The 22,632-nt window shown below is 43.2% G+C and overlaps 1 protein-coding gene across 3 annotated transcripts in view; it reads right to left on the reverse strand.

Annotated features, from left to right (window-relative positions):
- Positions 1-22,632, reverse strand: part of LOC106582144 (amyloid-beta A4 protein) — a 35,707-nt gene that overhangs the window by 10,920 nt on the left and 2,155 nt on the right. For 2 of the 3 annotated variants that reach the window (XM_014164921.2, XM_014164920.2), the window contains exons 2-6: positions 11,904-12,071; positions 11,533-11,662; positions 11,353-11,465; positions 1,720-1,904; positions 1,317-1,513 (exon numbers count right to left, since the gene is read on the reverse strand). In XM_014164921.2, coding sequence (XP_014020396.2) covers positions 1,317-1,513; positions 1,720-1,904; positions 11,353-11,465; positions 11,533-11,662; positions 11,904-12,071 — 793 coding nt within the window. Of the gene's footprint in view, positions 1-1,316; positions 1,514-1,719; positions 1,905-2,041; positions 2,068-11,352; positions 11,466-11,532; positions 11,663-11,903; positions 12,072-22,632 lie in introns of all 3 variants that reach the window. The other variant, XM_045704619.1, reaches the window with a different exon arrangement.

Genomic DNA, 22,632 nt, shown 5'->3' on the forward strand with positions numbered 1-22,632 from the left:
AAGTACCAGAAAAGAGAGGGACAGGAAAACAGACTCAACCCACATGTACACTGATACAGTCATATGAAGAGAGACTGCTGTTGTTAGGTTAAGCCAGTTAGGACATGAACTCATTAACACACACACACACACACACCAGCATAAATCACAATACATAAATATTGTCGCACACACACACAAGACTCATAAGCTCCAGTGTAATTGAGCTGGTTAGTAAGTAATGGACTGAGTAAGAGGTTAGGTGAGTAAGTGAGGGAGGGAGGAAGTGTGATGGCTATTTACCTGCTTAGATAGTTCCTAATTTCTCAGGTGTTTCTTAAAGTCTCTATATCTCTTTTTTTAAACCAGAATGACCTAATCGAAAAGTTAACCTCTGTCTGTACACCCACTAGATCAGACTATATTGATAGGAACCCTCTGCACTTCCCACAGTATTCAATAGCTGAGATGGACTCAGACCCTGGACTCAGACCCTGGACTCAGACCCTGGACTCAGACCCTGGACTCAGACCCTGGACTCAGACCCTGGACTCAGACCCTGGACTCAGACCCTGGACTCAGACCCTGGACTCAGACCCTGGACTCAGACCCTGGACTCAGACCCTGGACTCAGACCCTGGACTCAGACCCTGGACTCAGACCCTGGACTCAGACCCTGGACTCAGACCCTGGACTCAGACCCTGGACTCAGACCCTGGACTCAGACCCTCTCAACGTTTGTTATTACCTGTCCATAGTGATGGTTCATCTTTAATAACTACTATTGAAGGAAAATTAAAGACCAATAAAAGGCCTGAATGCAGTGTTTTTTTATTGACCTTCCATTTTCCTTCATTGACCAACGTGTTGCTTAATCTAGAACAGAAACATATTCCCCTTTCAGAGCTGGTAGTACATAAGGGAAAGGGGATACCTAGTCAGTTGAACAACTGAATGCATTCAAGCGGAATGTGTCTTCCGCATTTAACCCAACCCCACTGAATCACTTATGCTCCAAGTGTCTAAGAGACATCAGACAGACAGGTAGACGGTGTTAGACAGACAGACGGCTCAGAAAGGCAGACAGCAGGGTGGACAGTCCCCAAGGCCCAAGGTAAGGGGCACAGAGGGACAACTCAGCACATGCCCTACATACCTCAGAGAGACAAACACACGACACATGTTATGTACACATACACACTCACACAGAGCAAACACACACACTGCTTGGGTGTGTGTTTACACATAACATGTTCAAACATACACACTCCATCTTATCCATCTCCACAAACCAACCAACAAGTATTTCTCTCTTTCCATCCATGGCGTGTTCTTACCTCTGACAACTTCCTCAACCGACTCAGTGGTGGTCGTGGTGGTAGTTGTCATGGCGATGTCGGAGGTGCGGTCACCACTGTCCCGTTTGTCAGTCACATCATCTTCATCCTCATCACCGTCACCGTCCTCGTCCCTATCGAAGGCATCCTCATCATCCTCAGTGGTGGCAGCCCCCTGATCCGCCTGGTGAAGCATGCTGGAGGGAGGGTGGGTGTTTGAGTGTGTGTAGTCTGGTTGTGAAGGTTATCTGTCAAAAGTGTTTAACCACTGGTTTATGAACTTGAGTAAGCATTTAAGATTATATATGTGTGCTTAATTGTCTGTGTGTTTGTGTCTGACTGTATGCACCCGTGCTTGTGCCTTTGTGTGTGTGTGTGTGCATATGTGCGCATGTGTGTATACCCTTTATCGGTGTATTCAGTCTCGGCTCCGCCCCACCACACGTCAGACTCAGTCAGCTCAACGCTCTCTGACTCGAGATGCGTGTCTGCCGGGCAACACACAAACTCCACCCCTCGGAAACGATCGATGCCGCATGGCAACAGCATGCCGTAGTCATGGAGATTCATGGTGCGGTCTCCACAGGACTGATAATAATAGTAATTTGAAAGAATCGATTTTTGAGACACAGGTCTTTACACGCAATTACACATCTCTAGACGGTTTCCTGGTCAGGTCACATGGTCAGGAAAAAACAATCATATGAAGCAAAAAATAACCTTACAATTATAGCTCTGCTTGACTCAAGTTCTGTGAAATAATTGAAGGAGGGAGGATGGGATGAGAGGATTCAGGCCTGCAGGGACGGATGGATGGAGACAAAAGAATTCTGAGTCACCACACCACAGCACACACTCTCCCAGAATACTAGAGAGAAAGGAAAGAGAGGAGAGAGAACACTGGATAGATGAGAGAACACTAGATAGATGAGAGAACACTAGATAGATGAGAGAACACTAGATAGATGAGAGAACACTAGATAGATGAGAGAACACTAGATAGATGAGAGAACACTAGATAGATGAGAGAACACTAGATAGAGAGCGGAGAGAGGAGTAGAGAATACGAGAGAGAGCGACAGGAGGAGAGAATACTAGATAGGTGGAGAGAGCAGAGAAAGGAGGAGAAAATACTAGAGAGAGAGATAGAGATACAGAGATAAAGAAAGATATTAAAATGACAAGGCACGGAAAGAGTACAAAGAGAAGCTCCTCATGGACAATCCAGAGACACTTTATGCTGACTGCTACAAAAATGGAAACGTAAGAAACCTAATCTTCAACACAGACCATCCCTGGACATGGCACACTGTGGTAACAGGACACTACCCCTCTTTTAACCTCTTTACTATAGGGGGCAGTATTTTCACGGCCGGATGAAAAACGTACCCAAATTAAACTGCCTCCTACTCAGACTCAGAAGGTAGGATATGCATATTATTAGTAGACTTGGATAAAAAAACTCTGAAGTTTCTAAAACTGTTTGAATGATGTCTGTGAGTATAACAGAACTCATATGGCAGGCAAAAACCTGAGAAAAATCCAACCAGGAAGTTTGACTTCACATGGTTGTAGTCATTTCAAATGATGTTCTATCTAAACTACAGTGTCTGTGATGTCATATTGCACTTCCTAAGGCTTCCACTAGATGTCAACAGTCATTAGAACCTTGTTTGAGGCTTCTACAATGCAATTTGATTGAATAATACCCGGAACAGTAAGCGGTCGACCTGGTGTCATTGACTTACCTCGTGCGCGCGCACATAAGGCTAGCCATTTTTATTTTTCTTCTGTAATGAACCTGCTATTGTCCGGTTGGAATATTATCGAAATTCTACATTAAAAACACCCTAAAGATTGATTGTGAACATGGTTTGACATGTTTCTACAAACGCTGAGGGAACTTTATAACTTTTCGTCGACGGTGGATAGATGCATTTTGGAATGGTGATCTGGACGCCGTGGCTGGACGGCTAACTGAATAGCTTGGGGCTCAGTACTCAGAATATTGAACAATGTGCTTTCTCTGTAAAGTTATTTTGAAATCTGACAAAGCGGTTGCATAAAGGAATAGTTCATCTATACTTCTTTAATTAATTGTTATATATTTTGTCAACGTTTATGATGAGTATTTCTGTAAATTATGGTGCCCATTCACCGGAAATTTTGGGGGGGAATACATTTTCTGAATGTCACGTGCCAATGTAAAATGTTTTTTTTTATATAAATATGAACTTGATGGAACAAAAAATGCATGTATTGTCTAACATAATGTCCTAGGAGTGTCATCTGATGAAGATCGTCAAAGGTTAGTGCATAATTTTAGCTGGTTTTGTGCTTTTGGACGGCTACCCTTGCTTGGAAAATGGCTGTCCTTGCTAGGAAAATGGCTGTGTTGTTGTTTTTTTTGCTGTGGTGGTATCCTAACATAATATAATGTTTTGCTTTCGCTGTAAAGCCTTTTAGAAATCTGACAACGTGGTTGGATTCAGGAGAGGTTTATCTTTCAAATGGTGTAAAATAGTCATATGTTTGAGAAAATTGAATTGTGGTATTTTAGTTGTTTTTGTATTTTGCGCCATGTGATCCCATTGGCTGTTGGCTAGGGGTTCCGCTGTCGGAACGGGGTTCCGCTAGCGGAATGCCTAGATGTAAGAAGTTAAGAGAGGGTATTGGTGGAGGGAGAAAAATCAGAATACTGGAAAACGAGGACCTTGAGACGGAGACACCCTCTGTCAACCTGTACAAGAATGGAACAGTGGTGGTGCAGGGCAACTTCATACATTTCCAAAAGGACTTCCACAGAATCAAAGCGAGAGCACGGCAGGAGAAGCTTTCTCTTGGTGATGACTCATCCACCCCAAGTGAGTCTGATCACACCTTTTCAAACTGTCCTGCAGACGAGGATAGTCATCCCCCCAGCACTGAACACACCCAGGTCCCACAACTGCACTGCTCATCCATCATTGATAGGTTAAATTCACTGAACTGGAGAGAGACATGGTGGAGCTAGTCCACACAATCCAGACAGCACAGACACATAAAACAGATCAGCACGACACCAACAGAACAGCCCACTTCAGACCTTGACCACAGCCTTAACAGCAGGACAGACAAGGCAGGATCCACCAACCCAGCAGACTCCCCCTCCTGGAGGCCCCGTTAGCCCACAGAATAGCTCTCCTGACAACACCCCCACACCCACTGAGGACACAGAAAAGCCACATCATAATACACACAGGTACAAATGACCTTACAGCCCAGCAGGAAAGGGTGGCCACAGAACTCAAGGGCATGATTGAAAAAGCCTCTTTCACTTTCCACAACACACAGTGGTTACCTCTACCCTGCTACCACGAAAACGTGGTTTTCACCCTGCCGGGACTGTGCTTCAAAACCAAATATTTACATGGCCCACCACTCTGACTTGGACTTCAACAGCATTTACAACCAGGTCAACCTCTACAAGGCAGCAGTCCCCACCTTTGCCAGGACCCTGAAGGGCATCACCCACAACTGCAGCCCCAGCACCTCACACAGGAGCAACAGAGAAACAGACATCCTCCCAGACCAGTGAGACACCCTCCCAGAACTGCGAGAACCCCCCGGAGGACCTGCACCAAGAGGATCCACACCAAGAGGACCTACACACAGACCACAGCACCACATCCCCATCCCAACCAGTCAACCACTATCCACACCCTATATAGGCCCCCCCAGATCAGTCTTATGCCCCCCCTACTAGCCCAACACTCTAACCACTAGGCTACCCTGCCACCCCATATTGAAGAGACGGACCCACTGGTTTCCCTGTTTCTTGTAGGATGATAATGTCTGTATTTACAATTTTTTGAGGTATGGATTCCTGCTTAACGATGACAGCTTCTCCATTCTAGAGGGGGAGATCGACCATTTCCAGGCCCAGGGACATGTACTAGTCTGTGACAACCTAAATGTCAGAACAGGACAAGAACCTGACACTCTTAGCACACAGGGGAGCAGACACCTACCTGGAGGTGACAGCATTCCCTCCCAAATATGCCCCCCTAGATACAACCATGACAAAACAACCAACAAAAACGGGTCACAACTCCTGCAGCTATGTCGAACACTGGGTCTGTACATAGTCAATGGTAGGCTTCGAGGGGACTCTTACGGTAGGTACACCTACAGCTCATCCCTTGGCAGTAATACTGTAGATTACTTTATCACTGACCTCAACACAGTCTCTCAGAGCGTTCACAGTCAGCCCAGATCACAGCAAAATCACAGTCTACTTGAACAGAGCAATATTCAATCATGAGGCATCAAAGCCAAAGAAACTACATAATATACTGCTCCAAAAAATAAAGGGAACACTTAAACAACACATCCTAGATCTGAATGAAAGAAATAATCTTATTAAATACTTTTTTCTTTACATAGTTGAATGCGCTGACAACAAAATCACACAAAAATAATCAATGGAAATCCAATTTATCAACCCATGGAGGTCTGGATTTGGAGTCACACTCAAAATTAAAGTGGAAAACCACACTACAGGCTGATCCAACTTTGATGTAATGTCCTTAAAACAAGTCAAAATGAGGCTCAGTAGTGTGTGTGGCCTCCACGTGCCTGTATGACCTCCCTACAACGCCTGGGCATGCTCCTGATGAGGTGGCGGATGGTCTCCTGAGGGATCTCCTCCCAGACCTGGACTAAAGCATCCGCCAACTCCTGGACAGTCTGTGGTGCAACGTGGCGTTGGTGGATGGAGCGAGACATGATGTCCCAGATGTGCTCAATTGGATTCAGGTCTGGGGAACGGGCGGGCCAGTCCATAGCATCAATGCCTTCCTCTTGCAGGAACTGCTGACATACTCCAGCCACATGAGGTCTAGCATTGTCTTGCATTAGGAGGAACCCAGGGCCAACCGCACCAGCATATGGTCTCACAAGGGGTCTGAGGATCTCATCTTGGTACCTAATGGCAGTCAGGCTACCTCTGGCGAGCACATGGAGGGCTGTGCGGCCCTCCCAAAGAAATGCCACCCCACCGCCAAACCGGTCATGCTGGAGGATGTTGCAGGCAGCAGAACGTTCTCCACGGCGTCTCCAGACTCTGTCACGTCTGTCACGTGCTCAGTGTGAACCTGCTTTCATCTGTGAAGAGCACAGGGCGCCAGTGGCGAATTTGCCAATCTTGGTGTTCTCTGGCAAATGCCAAACGTCCTGCACGGTGTTGGGCTGTAAGCACAACCCCCACCTGTGGACGTCGGGCCCTCATACCACCCTCATGGAGTCTGTTTCTGACCGTTTGAGCAGACACATGCACATTTGTGGCCTGCTGGAGGTCATTTTGCAGGGCTCTGGCAGTGCTCCTCCTGCTCCTCCTTGCACAAAGGCGGAGGTAGCGGTCCTGCTGCTGGGTTGTAGCCCTCCTACGACCTCCTCCACGTCTCCTGATGTACTGGCCTGTCTCCTGGTAGCGCCTCCATGCTCTGGACACTACGCTAACAGACACAGCAAACCTTCTTGCCACAGCTCGCATTGATGTGCCATCCTGGATGAGCTGCACTACCTGAGCCCCTTGTGTGGGTTGTAGACTCCGTCTCATGCTACCACTAGAGTGAATGCACCGCCAGCATTCAAAAGTGACCAAAACATCAGCCAGGAAGCATAGGAACTGAGAAGTGGTCTGTGGTCCCCACCTGCAGAACCACTCCTTTATTGGGGGTGTCTTGCTAATTGCCTATAATTTCCACCTGTTGTCTATTCCATTTGCACAACAGCATGTGAAATGTATTGTCAATCATTGTTGCTTCCTAAGTGGACAGTTTGATTTCACAGAAGTGTGATTGACTTGGAGTTACATTGTGTTGTTTAAGTGTTCCCTTTATTTTTTTGAGCAGTGTATTAAGAAATGCTATAGATGGAAGGAATGTAGTGTAGAAACCTACCAAAAAACAATTAGGCAACAACAAATTAAATCCCCTTTAGACAACTTTCTGGAAAAAACGTAAAGGTGTAATCTTGGCAGTAGAAAACCTAAACAGTATATTTGATGTCTCAGCTCTCCTATGAAATCAAAACATGTAAATCAGATAACCTAAGAAAATGAACAACAATGACAAATGGTTTGTTGAAGAACGCAAAAACCTAAGAAAGACATTGAGAAACCTATCCAACCAAAAACATAGAGACCCAGAAAACCTGAGTCTACGCCTTCACTATGGTGAATCACTAAAACAATACAGAAATACACTACGTAAAAAGGAGACAGCGCGTCAGAAATCAGATCAATGTAATTGAAGAATCCATAGAATCTAACCACTTCTGGGAAAAATTTAACACACTAAACAAAGAACAACCTATCCAAAACGGAGACGGATAAACCACTTCTCCAATCTTTTTGCCTCTATAACAAAAAACAAACAGCAAAAACATACATGATCAAATTCAAATCAAAGAATCAACTATTAAAGACTACCAGAACCCACTGGATTCTCCAATTACATTGTATTTTGTCCAGTAGTTCATTCAAACACTCCAACCCAAAAAGGCCTGTAGTGTTGATGGTATCCTAAATGAAATGATAAACTATACAGACCACAAATTCCAATTGACATCTTCCCCAATATTTGGAACCAAGGACTGATCACCCCAATCCACAAAAGTAGAGACAAATTTGACCCCAATAACTACCGTTGGATATGCGTCAACAGCAACATTGGGAAAATCCTCTACATTATCATTAACAGCAGACCCATACATTTCCCCAGTGAAAACAATGTACTGAGCAAATGTCAAATTGGCTTTTTACTAAATTACCATACGACAGACCACGCATGTGACCCGTTTAAGGAAACTAGGCGCATGTCGCAGGTCACTACTTCACAGCAGAGCCTTTTGTTTTTAATCAAAATGTGTTTTTGGGCAGAAATACCTTCTCGATCATGTGAACTTCATGTGCCTTAATAACAAAATTGTAAGCCATCAGTAAATACAAATACAATTGTTAAATTACAAGCCTAGCTGGTTTAGCCACATAAAAAGTCAGCAACCTTCCCACTAACCATGATTGGCTAAGATAACGAGTGGGTTGGACATGCCGAGAGATTAGTTTGGATTGGTCTGCCATATAGCACAGTTCTGTCTATTTGAGCTGGTCAGTATGTCTAGGTAATCCTGTCTAACGCAGTTTATTTTTAAATGTATTGCGTAGTAAAACTGCATAAATAATGTCAAGTTAAAGTATACTGTTAACTAGCTAACGTTATGTGTATGCTCTCCACTTTCTGGATGACCGAGTTTTGAAATCAGTGGAATTCGAGTATGATAGCTAAGGAGATGGAGAAAACACCTGTCTCTGGATAACATCTTCAAACTAAGGGCAACCATGGCATCTGACAGGAGACGTGTCCAACCATGATGTATACAGGTAAGATAGTCTAGCTAGCTACATTTTCAGATATGACATGTTCTTAATTTTGATAGAAAGTGGTTTCATTACAAGTTAATGTACTGTTAGCTAGCTAACGTTAGCTGGCTGGCCCACTAGCTAATGTTATGTGTATGATCTTAGTCTTCGTATCTCAGACATATTTGCTTGACTAGTTATAGCCTAATGTTGGCTAGCTAACATTGAACCTGGTTGGTTAGCTACCTTGCAGATTCATGCAGGGTAGTAACATCATGAGTTGGGATTGTGGTTCATTGTTTACATTCATTGTTTTGTCTTAACAAAATACTTACCTTAGTGTGCCAGAATTTACGAACGCTCAACACCCATTGAATATGGCCAGTGTCAGTAAACGTTGGCAAAGAAGCGTAATTAAATTGTTGCCAGCAGCACAGTTACAGTCACCAATGCTCTGGATAACATGAAAACAGCCTAACCAGCTCTACTAGGGTGAGAAAATGGTCAGAGTGGGGTGTTCTCTCATTATGTGTCTGGAAGTAGCTAGCAAGCTGGCCAATGTTAGCCAGTTAGCTTGGGTGCTTGACTGCTGTTGTGGTCAGAACCAACTCTGCTAGTGCCAGTATTGTGCAGTGAGCTGTTAAAACATTCAAAGGCCATTTTCTCAAAAGTGAGTTTACAACTTGATCTACTTTCAAAGCAAAATTACTTTCCTATTGTTCCTCAACTGTAGTGTATGATATACAATTTTGTAGCTCTGAGTCACTACTACATAAGACCGATTTGTCGGTCACATATTCACCCTGTAAACTCTAACTGACAGTCAAACAGTCTTCTCATGCTTTGTTGATTTCAAAAAAGCTTGAGACTCAATTTGGCATGAGGGTCTGTTATACAAATTGATGGAAAGGTGTTATAAAATACATGTACACAAACAACAAGTGTGCGGTTAAAATTAGCAAAAAAAACACACATTCCTTTCCACATGGCCATGGGGTGAGACAGGAATGCAGCTTAAGCCCCACCCTCTTCAACATACATATCAACGAATTGGCGAGGGCACTAGAACAGTCTGCAGCACCCGGCCTCACCTACTAGAATCTGAAGTCAAATGTCTACTGTTTGCTGACAAACTGGTGCTTCTGTCCCCAATCAAGGAGGGCCTACAGCAGCACCTACATCTTCTGCACAGATTCTGTCAGACCTGGGTCCAGACAGTAAATTTCAGTAAAAACAAAAAAAAATGGTGTTCTAAAAAAAAAGGCCAGTTGCCAGGACCACAAATACAAATTCCATCTAGACACCGTTACCCTAGAGCACACAAAAAACTATAAAATACCTTGGCCTAAACATCAGCGCTACATGTAACTTCCACAAAGCTGTGAACAATCTGAGAGAGAAGGCAAGAGGGGCCTTCTACGCCATCAAAAGGAGCATCAAATTCGACATAGCAACTATGATCTAGCTAAAAATACTTGAATCAGTTATGATTGTGAGGTCCGAGGTCCACTCACCAACCAAAAATGTACAAAATGGGACAAACACCAAATTGAGACTCTGCATTCAGAATTCTGCAAAAATATCCTCTTGTGTACAACGTAAAACACCAAATAATACATGCAGAGCAGAATTAGGATGATACCCGCTAATTATCCAAATCCAGAAAAGAGCTGTTAAATTCTACAACCACCTAAAATGACACGATTCCCAAACCTTCCATAACAAAGCCATCATCTACAGAGAGATGAACCTGGAGAAGAGTCCCCTAAGCAAGCTGGTCTTGGGGCTCTGTTCACAAACACAAACAGACCCCACAGAGTACCAGGACATCAACACAATTAGACCCAACCAAATCATGAGAAAACAAAAAGATAATTACTTGACACATTGGAAAGAATTAACAAAAAAATCTGAGCAAACTAGAATGGTATTTGACCCTAAACAGAGAGTAACCTGACCCCTGTGACTGACCCAAAATGAAGGAAAGCTTTGACTATGTACAGACTCAGTGAGCATAGCCTTGCCATGGAGAAAGGCCGCCGTAGGCAGACATGGCTCTCAAGAGAAGACAGGCTATGTGCACACTGCCAACAAAATGAGGTGGAAACTGAGCTGCACTTCCTAACCTCCTGCCCAATGTATAACCCTATTAGAGACATATTTCCCCCAGATTACACAGACTTGTTGCCACAACCAGTGAAGAACAAACACCATTGTAAATACAACACATATTTATGTTGATTTATTTTCCCTTTTGTACTTTAACTATTTTCACATCGTTACAACACTGTATACAGTATAGCCATAACATGACATTTGAAATGTCTCTATTCCTTTGGAACTTTTGTGAGTGTAATGTTTACTGTTAATTTTATATTGTTTATTCCACTTTTGTTTATAATCTATTTCACTCTCTTTGGCAATGTAAACATGTTTCCCATGCCAATAAAGCTCTTTGAATTGAATTGAATTGAGAGAGAGAACTAGAGAGATAGGAGGAGATAATACTAGATAGATATAGGAGAGAGATAGAAGAGAATACGAGAGGGGAGACTTGGGAGGAGAGACCGGGGAGGAACATACCTGAACACAACAGAATGGTGTGAAAATGAAGTGAAAAGCATGTGTCCTCACCTCTTTAGCCACGGTGTGCCAGTGCAGGTGGCTCTCACACATGTCCATTCTCTCCTGGTGCAGGAACTTGCACTTATCAGGAACCAGCAGCGCGTCACTCACAAACTCCCCAACTGCAAAACACACACAGATTACGGAGTCTCTCACACACACTCAAGCACACACACATACACAGCTTACCCAGGCAGCGGTAGGGCACCACGATGTGTGTGTGACTGCGACACTGCTTGCGTCCTTTCTTGCACCAGTTCTGGATGCTGACTGGCTGGTTGGCCTCCACCACGTTTGTGCTCTGGAGCTCAGGGTACACCTGGGGAAGGAACAGGGTTCAATGAATGTCCAAGACTTCACACAGTTGTTTTGTATTGGTGTAATATTCCCAACATTTACATCAGATCTCCCTTGTTTATCTTTCTCGCCCTAATTTCATTCCAGTTCCACCCCTATATCTTCCACTCTCCTTTCACCTTTCTTTATTTCTCTTTTTCCTACCGCTCACCCTTTCCTCTCTCTGCCATCTTTCCCTCCCCCCTCCCCCCCTCTCCTCCAACCTCCTGGCAGTACTGCAGGATGCCCTCCTTGGTTCCGATGCAGCTCTTGGTGCCGGAGGGGTCCGGCTCCCACTTGCCACTCTGGACGTTGACGTGCATGTTGAGCTTCCCACAGAACATGGCTACCTGGGGCTCCGCTAGCAGAGCCACTGAGTCATCAGATGGCACCTGGAGGGATGGAGGAGAGACCAAGAGCGATGGTAGATGGTGGGAGGAGGATGGTAGGAGCGAGGGAAGATGGAGGGGGGCAGAGGGAGTAAGGAGAGGGAGAGAAGGATGGTAGATGAAGGAATAGATGGAGGACATAGGAATGACCGGGAGGAGAGGGAGTGCAGAGGGAGGAAGGAGAGTGAAATTACTGTAATTACGATTTAAAAACTTTATTTGCAGTTGAAGTGCACTCAAAAGCTAAAGTGACTCAAAACACAGAAATGTATTCATTCCCACGTTGCAGCTAAGATCAGGTTAATCCGCCTGTAGCTTTCATAATTTCGTCTAAGAACACACACCACCCTGACAGAGGTCACACACTACTTGAGATAATGTTACCCTCGCTCTCTCTCTCTCACACACACACACTCTCGTACTCTCATACTCACACACTCACACATTAACACACGTCCACTCCTCTCCCAACACAGCATAAGGACTAATATGCTTTGAGGGTCACAGCCTTTGAATCATTGTGTAATGCCACTGCCCATTTCAGATATGATTAAAAAAGCATAGACACTACTTTAAGACACAGAGCAAGGCCGGCTGGCCGGAGGAATCTACTGAATCACTGACAGGCAAACAGGCAACAGCACTGAGAACTGTGCCTACAGTGTGTGTGTGTGTATGTATGTGACTGTGACTATGTGCTTGTATGAGCTCTTGTGTTTGTGTCCTGAGTGAGTGAGGAGTGTTGTTCATATAGGAAAGGACGAGCTCAGAAACATTAGGTGAGAAAGAGCGAGAAAGAGAGAAATATAGAATGTGTGCAAGAGGGAACGTCAGACACTAACAGATAGCGCTAGAAAGTGTGTGTGTGTGTGTGTCAGAGAGGGAGGTGGAAACAGAGAACTGTATAAAGATAGATCCACTTTCGGTCTATCCCTTAGTGTTTAGTTTGTACCTTTTTACCTCCCCCTTCTAACTGAGCTAAACACAAAGCATTCTTGGATCTTTTTTCATTCCATGCAATCGGAGGAAGTTTCATTGTAGCTGGCCGTCTAGCTCTCCTTTTCGTCTTTCGCACATCCGAATATACAGATGCTGCAAACTACCAAACAGGATCCTGCTGCCATTCTGCTGGTAAATTACCAAAGCAAAGATAGTGCTGTGTTTGCCTTTGAAAAAACTAGGCCTTAGTTATTTCTGCAGCCTGTAGTGTAGCAGATTATGATTAATAAGAACCACATAAACTTGGGAAAATCTGCTACAGCTTTTCTCCCCATATTCATGGTTGCCATGTTGTATGCAATACATGTGTTATAGAACCACACGTTGTCCTTTTATGCAGCAGTGAACAAACAGCTCTCAGTAGATGCTGTTGTTGGTGTATTTGTATTTATTTTACCTTTATTTATGACCTAACACCCTGTGGAGTTCAGGGAGTGTGGTTTTCTCTCACTAGGTGCTCGTTGCATGATACCTGCAGGGAAGCTCTTTGACACTGCCGGTTAATTGCGTCTTTTCTTTTTTTTAATGTCTTGTGCGTGCGTGGGTGTGTCCGTGAGTGTGTGCGTTTAATTTTAAGGGACCCTGATGGACCATGGCTGACACGAGGAACACAATCATGAATCATAGCTATCATCTTACAATGAGCCTGAATGGAAGTTAATATTATGAGGAGGTGGTGGGATGCCAGAAACAACTGATGCGATGGGGAGAAGGTAGCATTTCCAAGATGGTGTCTCACTCTCAACAGCAATGCTGTTGGCATGGCAACAGAAAGACACACAGCATCAGCAGGGTTGCAGGTGGTTGCAGGAGGGTCCTAGAATCTTAATTCACTTCATCAAGAGTTAAGACACACTATCTACACTGAACAAAAATATAAACCCAACATGTAAAGTGGTGGTCCCATGTTTCATGAGCTAAAATAAAAGATCCCAGAAATGTCCATATGCACAAAAAGTGTATTTCTATCAAATTTTGTGCACAAATTTGTTTACATCCCTGTTAGCAAGCATTTCTCCTTTGCCAAGATAATCCATCCACCTGAAAGGTGTGGTATATCAATAAGCTGATTAAACAGCATGACCATTACACAGGTGCACCTTGTGCTGAGGACAATAAAAGGCCTGTTTTGTCACACAAGTTGAGGGAGCATACAATTGGCATACTGACGCAGGAATGTCCACCAAAGCTGTTTCCAGATAATTGAATGTTCATTTCTCTACCATAACCTGCCTCCAACGTTGTTTTAGACAATTTGGCAGTACGTCCAACCGGCCTCACAACCGCAGACCATGTGTATGGGCTCGTGTGGGTGAGCGGTTTGCTGACGTCAACGTTGTGAACAGAGTGCCCCATGACATGGTGGCAGTGGGACTATGGTATGGGCATGCATAAACTATGAACAACAAACACAATTGCATTTTATCGATGGCAATTTGAATGCACAGAAATACAGTGACTAGTTCCTGAGGCCCATTGTGAGGCCCATTTTTTTTATGTATCTGTGACCAACAGATGCATATCTGTATTCTCAGTCATGAGAAATCCATAGTTTAGGGCCTGATTCTCTCATATGAACTGTAACATATGAAATTGTTGCATGTTGCGTTTATATTTTTGTTCAGTATAGATTTGTCAGGCCTGAGTCAGCACATTGAACTAGGTTACGGTGCTGGTCAACGCTCTGTGTAGGAATTTAAGAACGAGGAGATAGGAAAAAGCTATGTAACAGTAGTGTAGCTGGGACAAAGTTAGTACTGTAACTGCACTTTGGCCATGGTACGTAACAGACTAGCCTGCTTTTAGTCACTCGACCTTTATACAGTAGGCTATGTGACAGCCAGGTAGTAAAACAATCCCAAGAAAGGTCCTTGTTATTGAGGGGGTCAGTTGCAACAGGAGTAACAGAAACCACATTCCACAATGTTAGGACCTTGGGAGTGTCGGTTATGCTTAGGAAAGAGGATGCTTGTGTTTATGTAGCTTGCCTTGTTCCAACCCTGCCTAGATGTTATATGATACCTGCCACTGGCTGACTGGCACTCCGCACTCTGGTACCAACTAACATTAACTAGCTAGCTAGGTGACAGTTGACTTCAGGTACCATCGTCTCAGGGAAGGTGACATCCCCAGGAGAGGCTGCACTATAGCAGAGTAAGAACCACTTCTCTTTGACCTCCTCTTCTCTGCCGTAATCCCAGCAGCTGAGACATCCAGTGTGTTCCCCAGGTCACGTGCAGCAATGAAGCATGATACTACTCTGTGTCAGTGTTCAATATCATACTCCCTCCCAGCCTCCCACCAGCACTTTTCACCCTGAAGCCAACCCTATACACCACTAGAGCGAGAAGTTGACCTGTCACTCTGGAGACAAGTTGACCCGAGGTGTCAGAGAACCCTTACGGAAAAAAAACACATGAATTTCACGTGAACACATTTGATCTCATGTGATTTAATTTGATGACATGTGAAGCAACATGTGACAACATCAAACTACACATGACAACATGTGAGCACGTCAAAACTGGATCTCATCTGAAAGTAATGTGAAAACACGGGGACACCATTTAAATGTTATAACATAAAACTACACCTGACATGTGAGCACATGTGAAAACACGATCTCAAGTGAAATAAATGTGACAACATGGAGACGCTAAATTTCAACATGTGATACAATGACACTGCAAATGTGAAAACTAAGGTGTCAAATGTAATTTAGAACATTTGACTTTGAAAGGCACAATTGACATTGATTCACTTTTAACATTCATGGTCCACTACATTTTGTCTACCGTAATTTCCGGACTATAAGCAGCTACTTTTTTCCCACGCTTTGAACCTCGCGGCTTAAACAATGGATTGAACCTCGCGGCTTAAACAACGGCTAATATATGGATTTTTCCCGCTTTCAAATAATAAAATATTTTAAAAAACACATTCTGTGACGTGCTCAGTTTTTTGGCGGCATGAAGCTTTCATTAGACCAATGAAATTGCCGAACGGGTTAAGGTCAAACAACTTTTTTGTTTACTGTTTAGATTAAACCGAGCGCGCTCATCATTCTGATTACGGTAGTAATTTTGTCACCCTCATCATGGCAAAGACACGGAGAAATGCATATGATGCAGCTTTCAAGTTGAAGGCGATTGATCTGGCTGTTGGAAAAGGAAATAGAGCTGCTGCACGGGAGCTTGGTCTGGAGCAATGACTTTCTTGGTAGGCTAATGTTTACTGCTAATTTTTAATTTTTTGTTAGAAGCCGTGTTTCATTAAAGCCTATTTATTTTTGTTACAAGCCGTGTTTCGTTAAAGCCTATTTATTTTTGTTACAAGCCGTGTTTCGTTAAAGCCTATTTATTTTTGTTACAAGCCGTGTTTCGTTAAAGCCTGTGTAAAGTTTATTTGTTTCAATGTACCGGTAGGCACCTGCGGCTTATAGACATGTGCGGCTTATTTATGTTCAATTTTTTTTTTTTTTTTCAGTGGGCTTATATTCAGGTGCGCTTAATAGTCCGGAATTTACGGTAGTTCCCGGTTTGTTCTAGGGATGTCCCCAAGGACATTTTTAGAGCTTTGCGTCATGGTCCCTTGGTTTTTCTCTAGTTTCAGTGCAAATATGGTAAATCTACAACTAGATTTTGTATTTTTACAGATACATTTAGGTGTTAATGGACAGTGTGCGGATTACTTAGGACTCAACCTCACTTGGGATTTTAACTCACAAACTCTTGGATGCTAGCTACCTGAAGTTCCTGCTGTGCACCAGGACTGTGGACATACTGGAGATTGTCAAGAATACATTTCTGCTAGTTGCAGTAAAAATTAAGTAACTATATACAACAACTTGAAGGTGTGATTTCTATAAAATGTCTTCACTGACTTCTGTTGACAACATGCACATCACTTATACTGTTAAAAGCGTGGTTTATTTGAGGTGTGGTTTCAGCTAGCTCTTTTTGGTCTCCCATAAAAGGGAATGTCATCCCAGTTAATCTTCTCTGTTCATAAACTTTAAAGATTATGCTTTTCATGAAATTGTTTGAAATTGATTTACATTGATGAAGTTTCATCATAAAGCTACTGGTCCCCTCTCCAGTGTCAAACACTTGCACTCAGAAGGTGGGATTATTAAGGGAATATAGAGGCATCACCCTAACTTTCATTTTTAATACACTAATGGTAACATATTGTCTTACCTAATTTAAATAAGTACTGTTTTGAAACCAACATCAGAGAAGGAATGTGGAGAAGGGTGTGGTTTAAATAGCTAGTTAGCTACTCTACTGGTGTCAAAATCTGACTCTAGGGCGTCAGAAAATATAATAAAAATTGTACCTTATTCAACTATGGCAAAGATACTTATATGTTTCCCCTTTCATCTGTGTCTGGTGTTAGCTAGTTACTGGCTAGCTAGGTCTTCATCTGTGTCTGGTGTTAGCTAGTTACTGGCTAGCTAGGTCTTCAGCCAGCGTGGAACAAAAGGCGGGTAAGGGTCATTCAAAACTCTGACAGTTGTCAGGTCAACTGTAAACTGCATAGCAAGAGACATGCCAAATGGGAGATGTATAACACATTGACATCATTGATGCAATGTAAAATTTTTTATAACAAATTTTGTACCCCTTTTTCTCCCCAATTGGTAGTTACAGTCTTGTGCCATCACTGCAACTCCTGTACCCACTCAGGAGAGGTGCAGTTCGAGAGCAATGCATCCTCCGAAACACAACCCTGCCAAGCCACACTGCTTCTTGACACACTGCTCACTTAACCCGAACGCAAGCCACGCCAATGTGTCAGAGGAAACACCTTCCAACTGGATCAGCATGCATGCACCCTGCCCGCAACAGGAATTGCTAGAGCCCAATGGGACAAGGACATCCCGGCCAGCCAAACCCTCCCCTAACCCAGATGACGCTGGGCCAATTGTACGCCGCCTCATGGGTCTCCCGGTTGCGGCCGGCTATGACACAGCCCAGGATCAAACCTGGATCTGTTGTGAAGCCTCTATAGCACTGCGATGCTGTGCCTTAAACTGCTGCGCCACTCAGGCGGCCACTCATTGATGCAATTTTTATGTTGTTTGAGTTGCTTCGTGTATCTCCAAATTAGCTTGAGATGATTTTACTGCAACACTGCATCCAAGTTGCTTGACACAGGCGTTTCAAAGAGCTGTCAGTCAAGTCGAGCTCATGTTCCCCACCCGCTTAGTCTGTATTTTTAAACTTCTTGGTAGTTAGCCATGAGAAAAATGTATTATTTATTTTTGGTGACATTCTAGTCACTCAAAAGTCTATATTACATGGGAATCAGAATAATATCATGGCTTTAGAAGCTTCTGATAGGCTAATTTACATAATTTTAGTCAATTGGAGGTGTACCTGTGGATGTACAACAAGGCCCATCTTCAAACTCAGTGCCTCTTTGCTTGACATCATGGGAAAATCTAAAGAAATCATCCAAGACCTCAGAAAAAGAATTGTACACCTCCACAAGTCTGGTTCATCCTTGGGAGCAATTTCTAAATGCCTGAAGGTACCACGTTCATCTGCACAAACAACAGTAGGCAAGTATAAACACCATGGGACCACGCAGCCGTCATACCGCTCAGGAAGGAGACGCATTCTGTCTTCTTGAGATGAACGTACTTCGGTGCGAAAAGTGCAAATCAATCGCAGAACAGCAAAGGACTTGTGAAAATGCTGTAGGAAACAGGTACAAAAGTATCTATATCCACAGTAAAACGAGTCCTATATCGACATAACCTGAAAGGCACCGTAAGTCTCTCAGACCATGAGAAACAAGATTCTCTGGTCTGATGATACCAAGATTGAACTCTTTGGCCTGAATGCCAAGCATACCGTCTGGAAACCTGGCACCATCCCTACAGTGAAGCACGGTGGTGGCAGCATCATGCTGTGGGGATGTTTTTCAGCGGCAGGGACTGGGAGACTCATCAGGATTGAGGCAAAGATGAACGGAGCAAAGTACAGAGAGATCCTTGATGAAGAGCGCGCTGGAGCGCTCAGGACCTCAGACTGGGGCAAAGGTTCACCTTCCAACAGGACAACGACCCTAAGCACATAGCCAAGACAAAGCAGTAGTGGCTTCGGGACAAGCCTCTGAATGTCCTTAAGCGGCCCAGCCAGAACCCAGACTTGAACCCGATCAAACATCTCTGGAGAGACCTGAGAATAGCTGTGCAGCAACGCTCCTCATTCAACCTGTCAGAGCTTGAGAGGATCTGCAGAGAAGAATGGGAGAAACTCCCCAAATACAGGTGTACCAAGCTTGAAGCATAATACCCAAGAAGACTCAAAACTAATCGCTGCCTTTCCCTTTTCGAGTTAATTGTAGAGTTACCACCCATGAAAGGCAAGGCACTCTGGAAAATATGCAAAGGAGGCTTTAAACTAAGCAGTGTGTTAATTTAAGACTGAAAAGTGTGGACCTGTATTGACACTGGACCTGTGTTAAATGTTTTTTAACACTGGAGAATTTGCTGTATGGTAATGTTTTACTCTCCGCAGATTAAAACGAACACTCTCCCACTAAAGACTGGATATTAACACCAACACTGGTGTTCTTTTACACCAGAGTGAATTTAACTCCTGAATCAACACTATAAATTGTACACAAAAAAAAAATAATCAACACTAGGTAACACCACCTGATATATACACTAAGAACTAGAGATTGCCTCAAAGATGACCAACCTTTGTTTTCAACATAATCTACTCACGTTCGCATTTGCCGTTATGTGGTTGGTGCCATCTTTCTCACTGGGAATACTCTGCCTGCGCACTAGCACTCAGTGCAAACTGGACAGACAGCAGTTTCGCGCGAATATGCTCCGGAAACTCGGTCAGAGCAAGTGGACAGCTCAACAAGCCAACCGGCACTTCCCTGGTTAGCTGTGGTCATGACTGCAGAGCACAAACGTAAAATGTTAATATCTTTGGCTGTGAGTGATAAAAAATAATACAAATAAAATATATATATATATATATATATATATATATATATATATATATATATATATATATATCCCAACAATATTTTTAACAGATGTTTTGTGCACAAAGATGACTAAAGTGTCTTATTAGGAATTTTCTAATTTGACTTCTCTATGGGGCCATCAATGGGAATTGTCTTTCTCGGCCGTCATTGAGTTAAACTGCAGTACCGAAGCAATACTGTCGATGCAGTCAAAAGCAGGCTTCCAGACCGGAACCCTTGCCCCTTGGGTAACACTGCTCAATTTGCTGTGCAAGTATCTTAACACTGCAGCACCGACACCATCTTGCTTGTGTCGAGCTTCATACTTTTCCGTTCTCCTCACTACATAACCAACCCACCAGCCTCCGCTGGCCGCTATGTGACAAATGCAACATTGTATCATGTTAATGTAAGGTCAATAAAGGCATCCACAGGCTTCCCATCCGAAACAGTTTGTGCCAGCGTTGTCAATATTGCAACTTTGATGCTAGATTAAGCAAGATTTCAGACACCTCCAGTGATTTGAGGATCGCGACAAATTAAGCTACTTTTTAAGGCTGCCACCAACTTTTGGATGATTTAGCGATTTTCCTGTTTGTGTGTTTGTGCCCGCTCGGCTGAGCCTTGTTGCACTGCTCTGCAGTCTGCACCCTCTCTGCGGCTCTGCCTGCTGCTGCGTGTCACTTGTGGCCCTTCCCCTGCCTCTCTCTGGTCCTCTACCCACTGCTACAGCGAGTTGAGTGAATTTATTAAAATTGGTTCCTTGTTGTTAAATGACACCACAGCTCTTCAAGGCATAAATATTATTTAAATTCTTATTTAAAAAAATGTTTTATTGGTTCCTTTTTACTCTCCTTCAAACATTCTATTTAGTATTGCTTTGGAAAATGTGTCATTCATTGCATGAGACACTGAGGGACAACATGAGCATTAAAGAATATACAGAACCAGTCAAAAGTTTGGACAGACCTACTCATTCCAAGGTTTTTACTCAAACGCATTAACAAGGAAATAAATACCACAAATTAACTTTTAACAAGGCACACCTGTTAATTTAAATAAATTCCAGGTGACTACCTCATGAAGCTGTTTGAGAGAATGCAAGAGTGTGCAAAGCTGTCATCAAGGCGAAGGGTGGCTACTTTCCAGAATCTCAAATATAAAATATATTTTGATTTGTTTAACACCTTTTTGGATACTAAATGATTCCATATGTACTATTTCATAGTTTTGATGTATTCACTATTATTCTACAATGTAGAAAATAGTAAAAATAAAGAAAAACCCTTGAATGAGTAGGTGTGTCTAAACTTTTGACTGGTACTTGTTAATAGAGAAAAATGTTGATTGTTTTTGAGTAAAGTAGTAATATGTTAGGTTAGTATGTTGGGGGCAAAATGCCCCCCCCTCCAACTGGGCGAGTGGCCCCTGGGGGTTGATTATTTGGTTCTATCTGTAATTTAGGCACTTGGTAGCCCAGTTAGGTAACTAGCGACTTCAATAGCAGAAAGTCTGAGTTGAACTAAATGCTAGCCAGCTAGTTAGCATAAGATCATGTCTGCTAGCATAGCTAGCTAACCTTCAGTTTGCAGGGTTAGGGTCAGAATAGGGGGTTAGGGTTAGATTAGGGGTCAGTTCTCCACCGTTCCTAAGATATACACACATACACACACTACCGTTCAAAAGTTTGGGGTCACTTAGAAATGTCCTTGTTTTTTAAAGAAAAGCACATTTTGTTTGTCCATTAAAATAACATCAAATTGATCAGAAATACAGTGTAGACATTGTTAATGTTGTAAATTACTATTCAAGCTGGAAACGGCAGATGTTTTATGGAATATCTACATAAGCATAGAGGCCCATTATCAGCAACAATCACTCCTGTGTTCCAATGGCACGTTGTGTTAGCTAATCCAAGTTTATCATTTTAAAAAGGCTAATTGATCATTAGAAAACCCTTTTGCAATTATGTCAGCACAGCTGAAACCTGTAGTGCTGATTAAAGAAGCAATAAATCTGGCCTTCTTTAGACTAGTTGAGTATCTGGAGCATCAGCATTTATGGGTTCGATTACAGGCTAAAAATGGTGAGAAACAAAGACCTTTCTTCTGAAACTCATCAGTCTATTCTTGTTCTGAGAAATTAAGGCTATTCCATGCGAGAAATTTCCAAGAAACTGAAGATCTCGTACAACGCTGTGTACTACTCCCTTCACAGAACAGCTCAAACTGGCTCTAACCAGAATAGAAAGAGGAGTGGGAGGCCCCGGTGCACAACTGAGCAAGAGGACAAGTACATTAGAGTGTCTAGTTTGAGAAACAGAGGCCTCACAAGTCCTCAACTGGCAGCTTCATTAAATAGTATGCGCAAAAACACCCGTCTCAACGTCAACAGTGAAGAGGCGACTCCGGGATGCTGGCCTTCTAGGCAGAGTTCCTCTGTCCAGTGTCTGTGTCTGTGTTCTTTTGCCAATCTTAATCGGCCAGTCTGAAATATGGGTTTTTCTTTGCAACTCTGCCTAGGAGGCCACCATGGTAATGCAAAACACATTCAATAAAGAAAGGCA

The sequence above is a fragment of the Salmo salar genome, chromosome ssa21 (assembly GCF_905237065.1).
Source record: "Salmo salar chromosome ssa21, Ssal_v3.1, whole genome shotgun sequence".
NCBI lineage: Eukaryota > Metazoa > Chordata > Actinopteri > Salmoniformes > Salmonidae > Salmo > Salmo salar.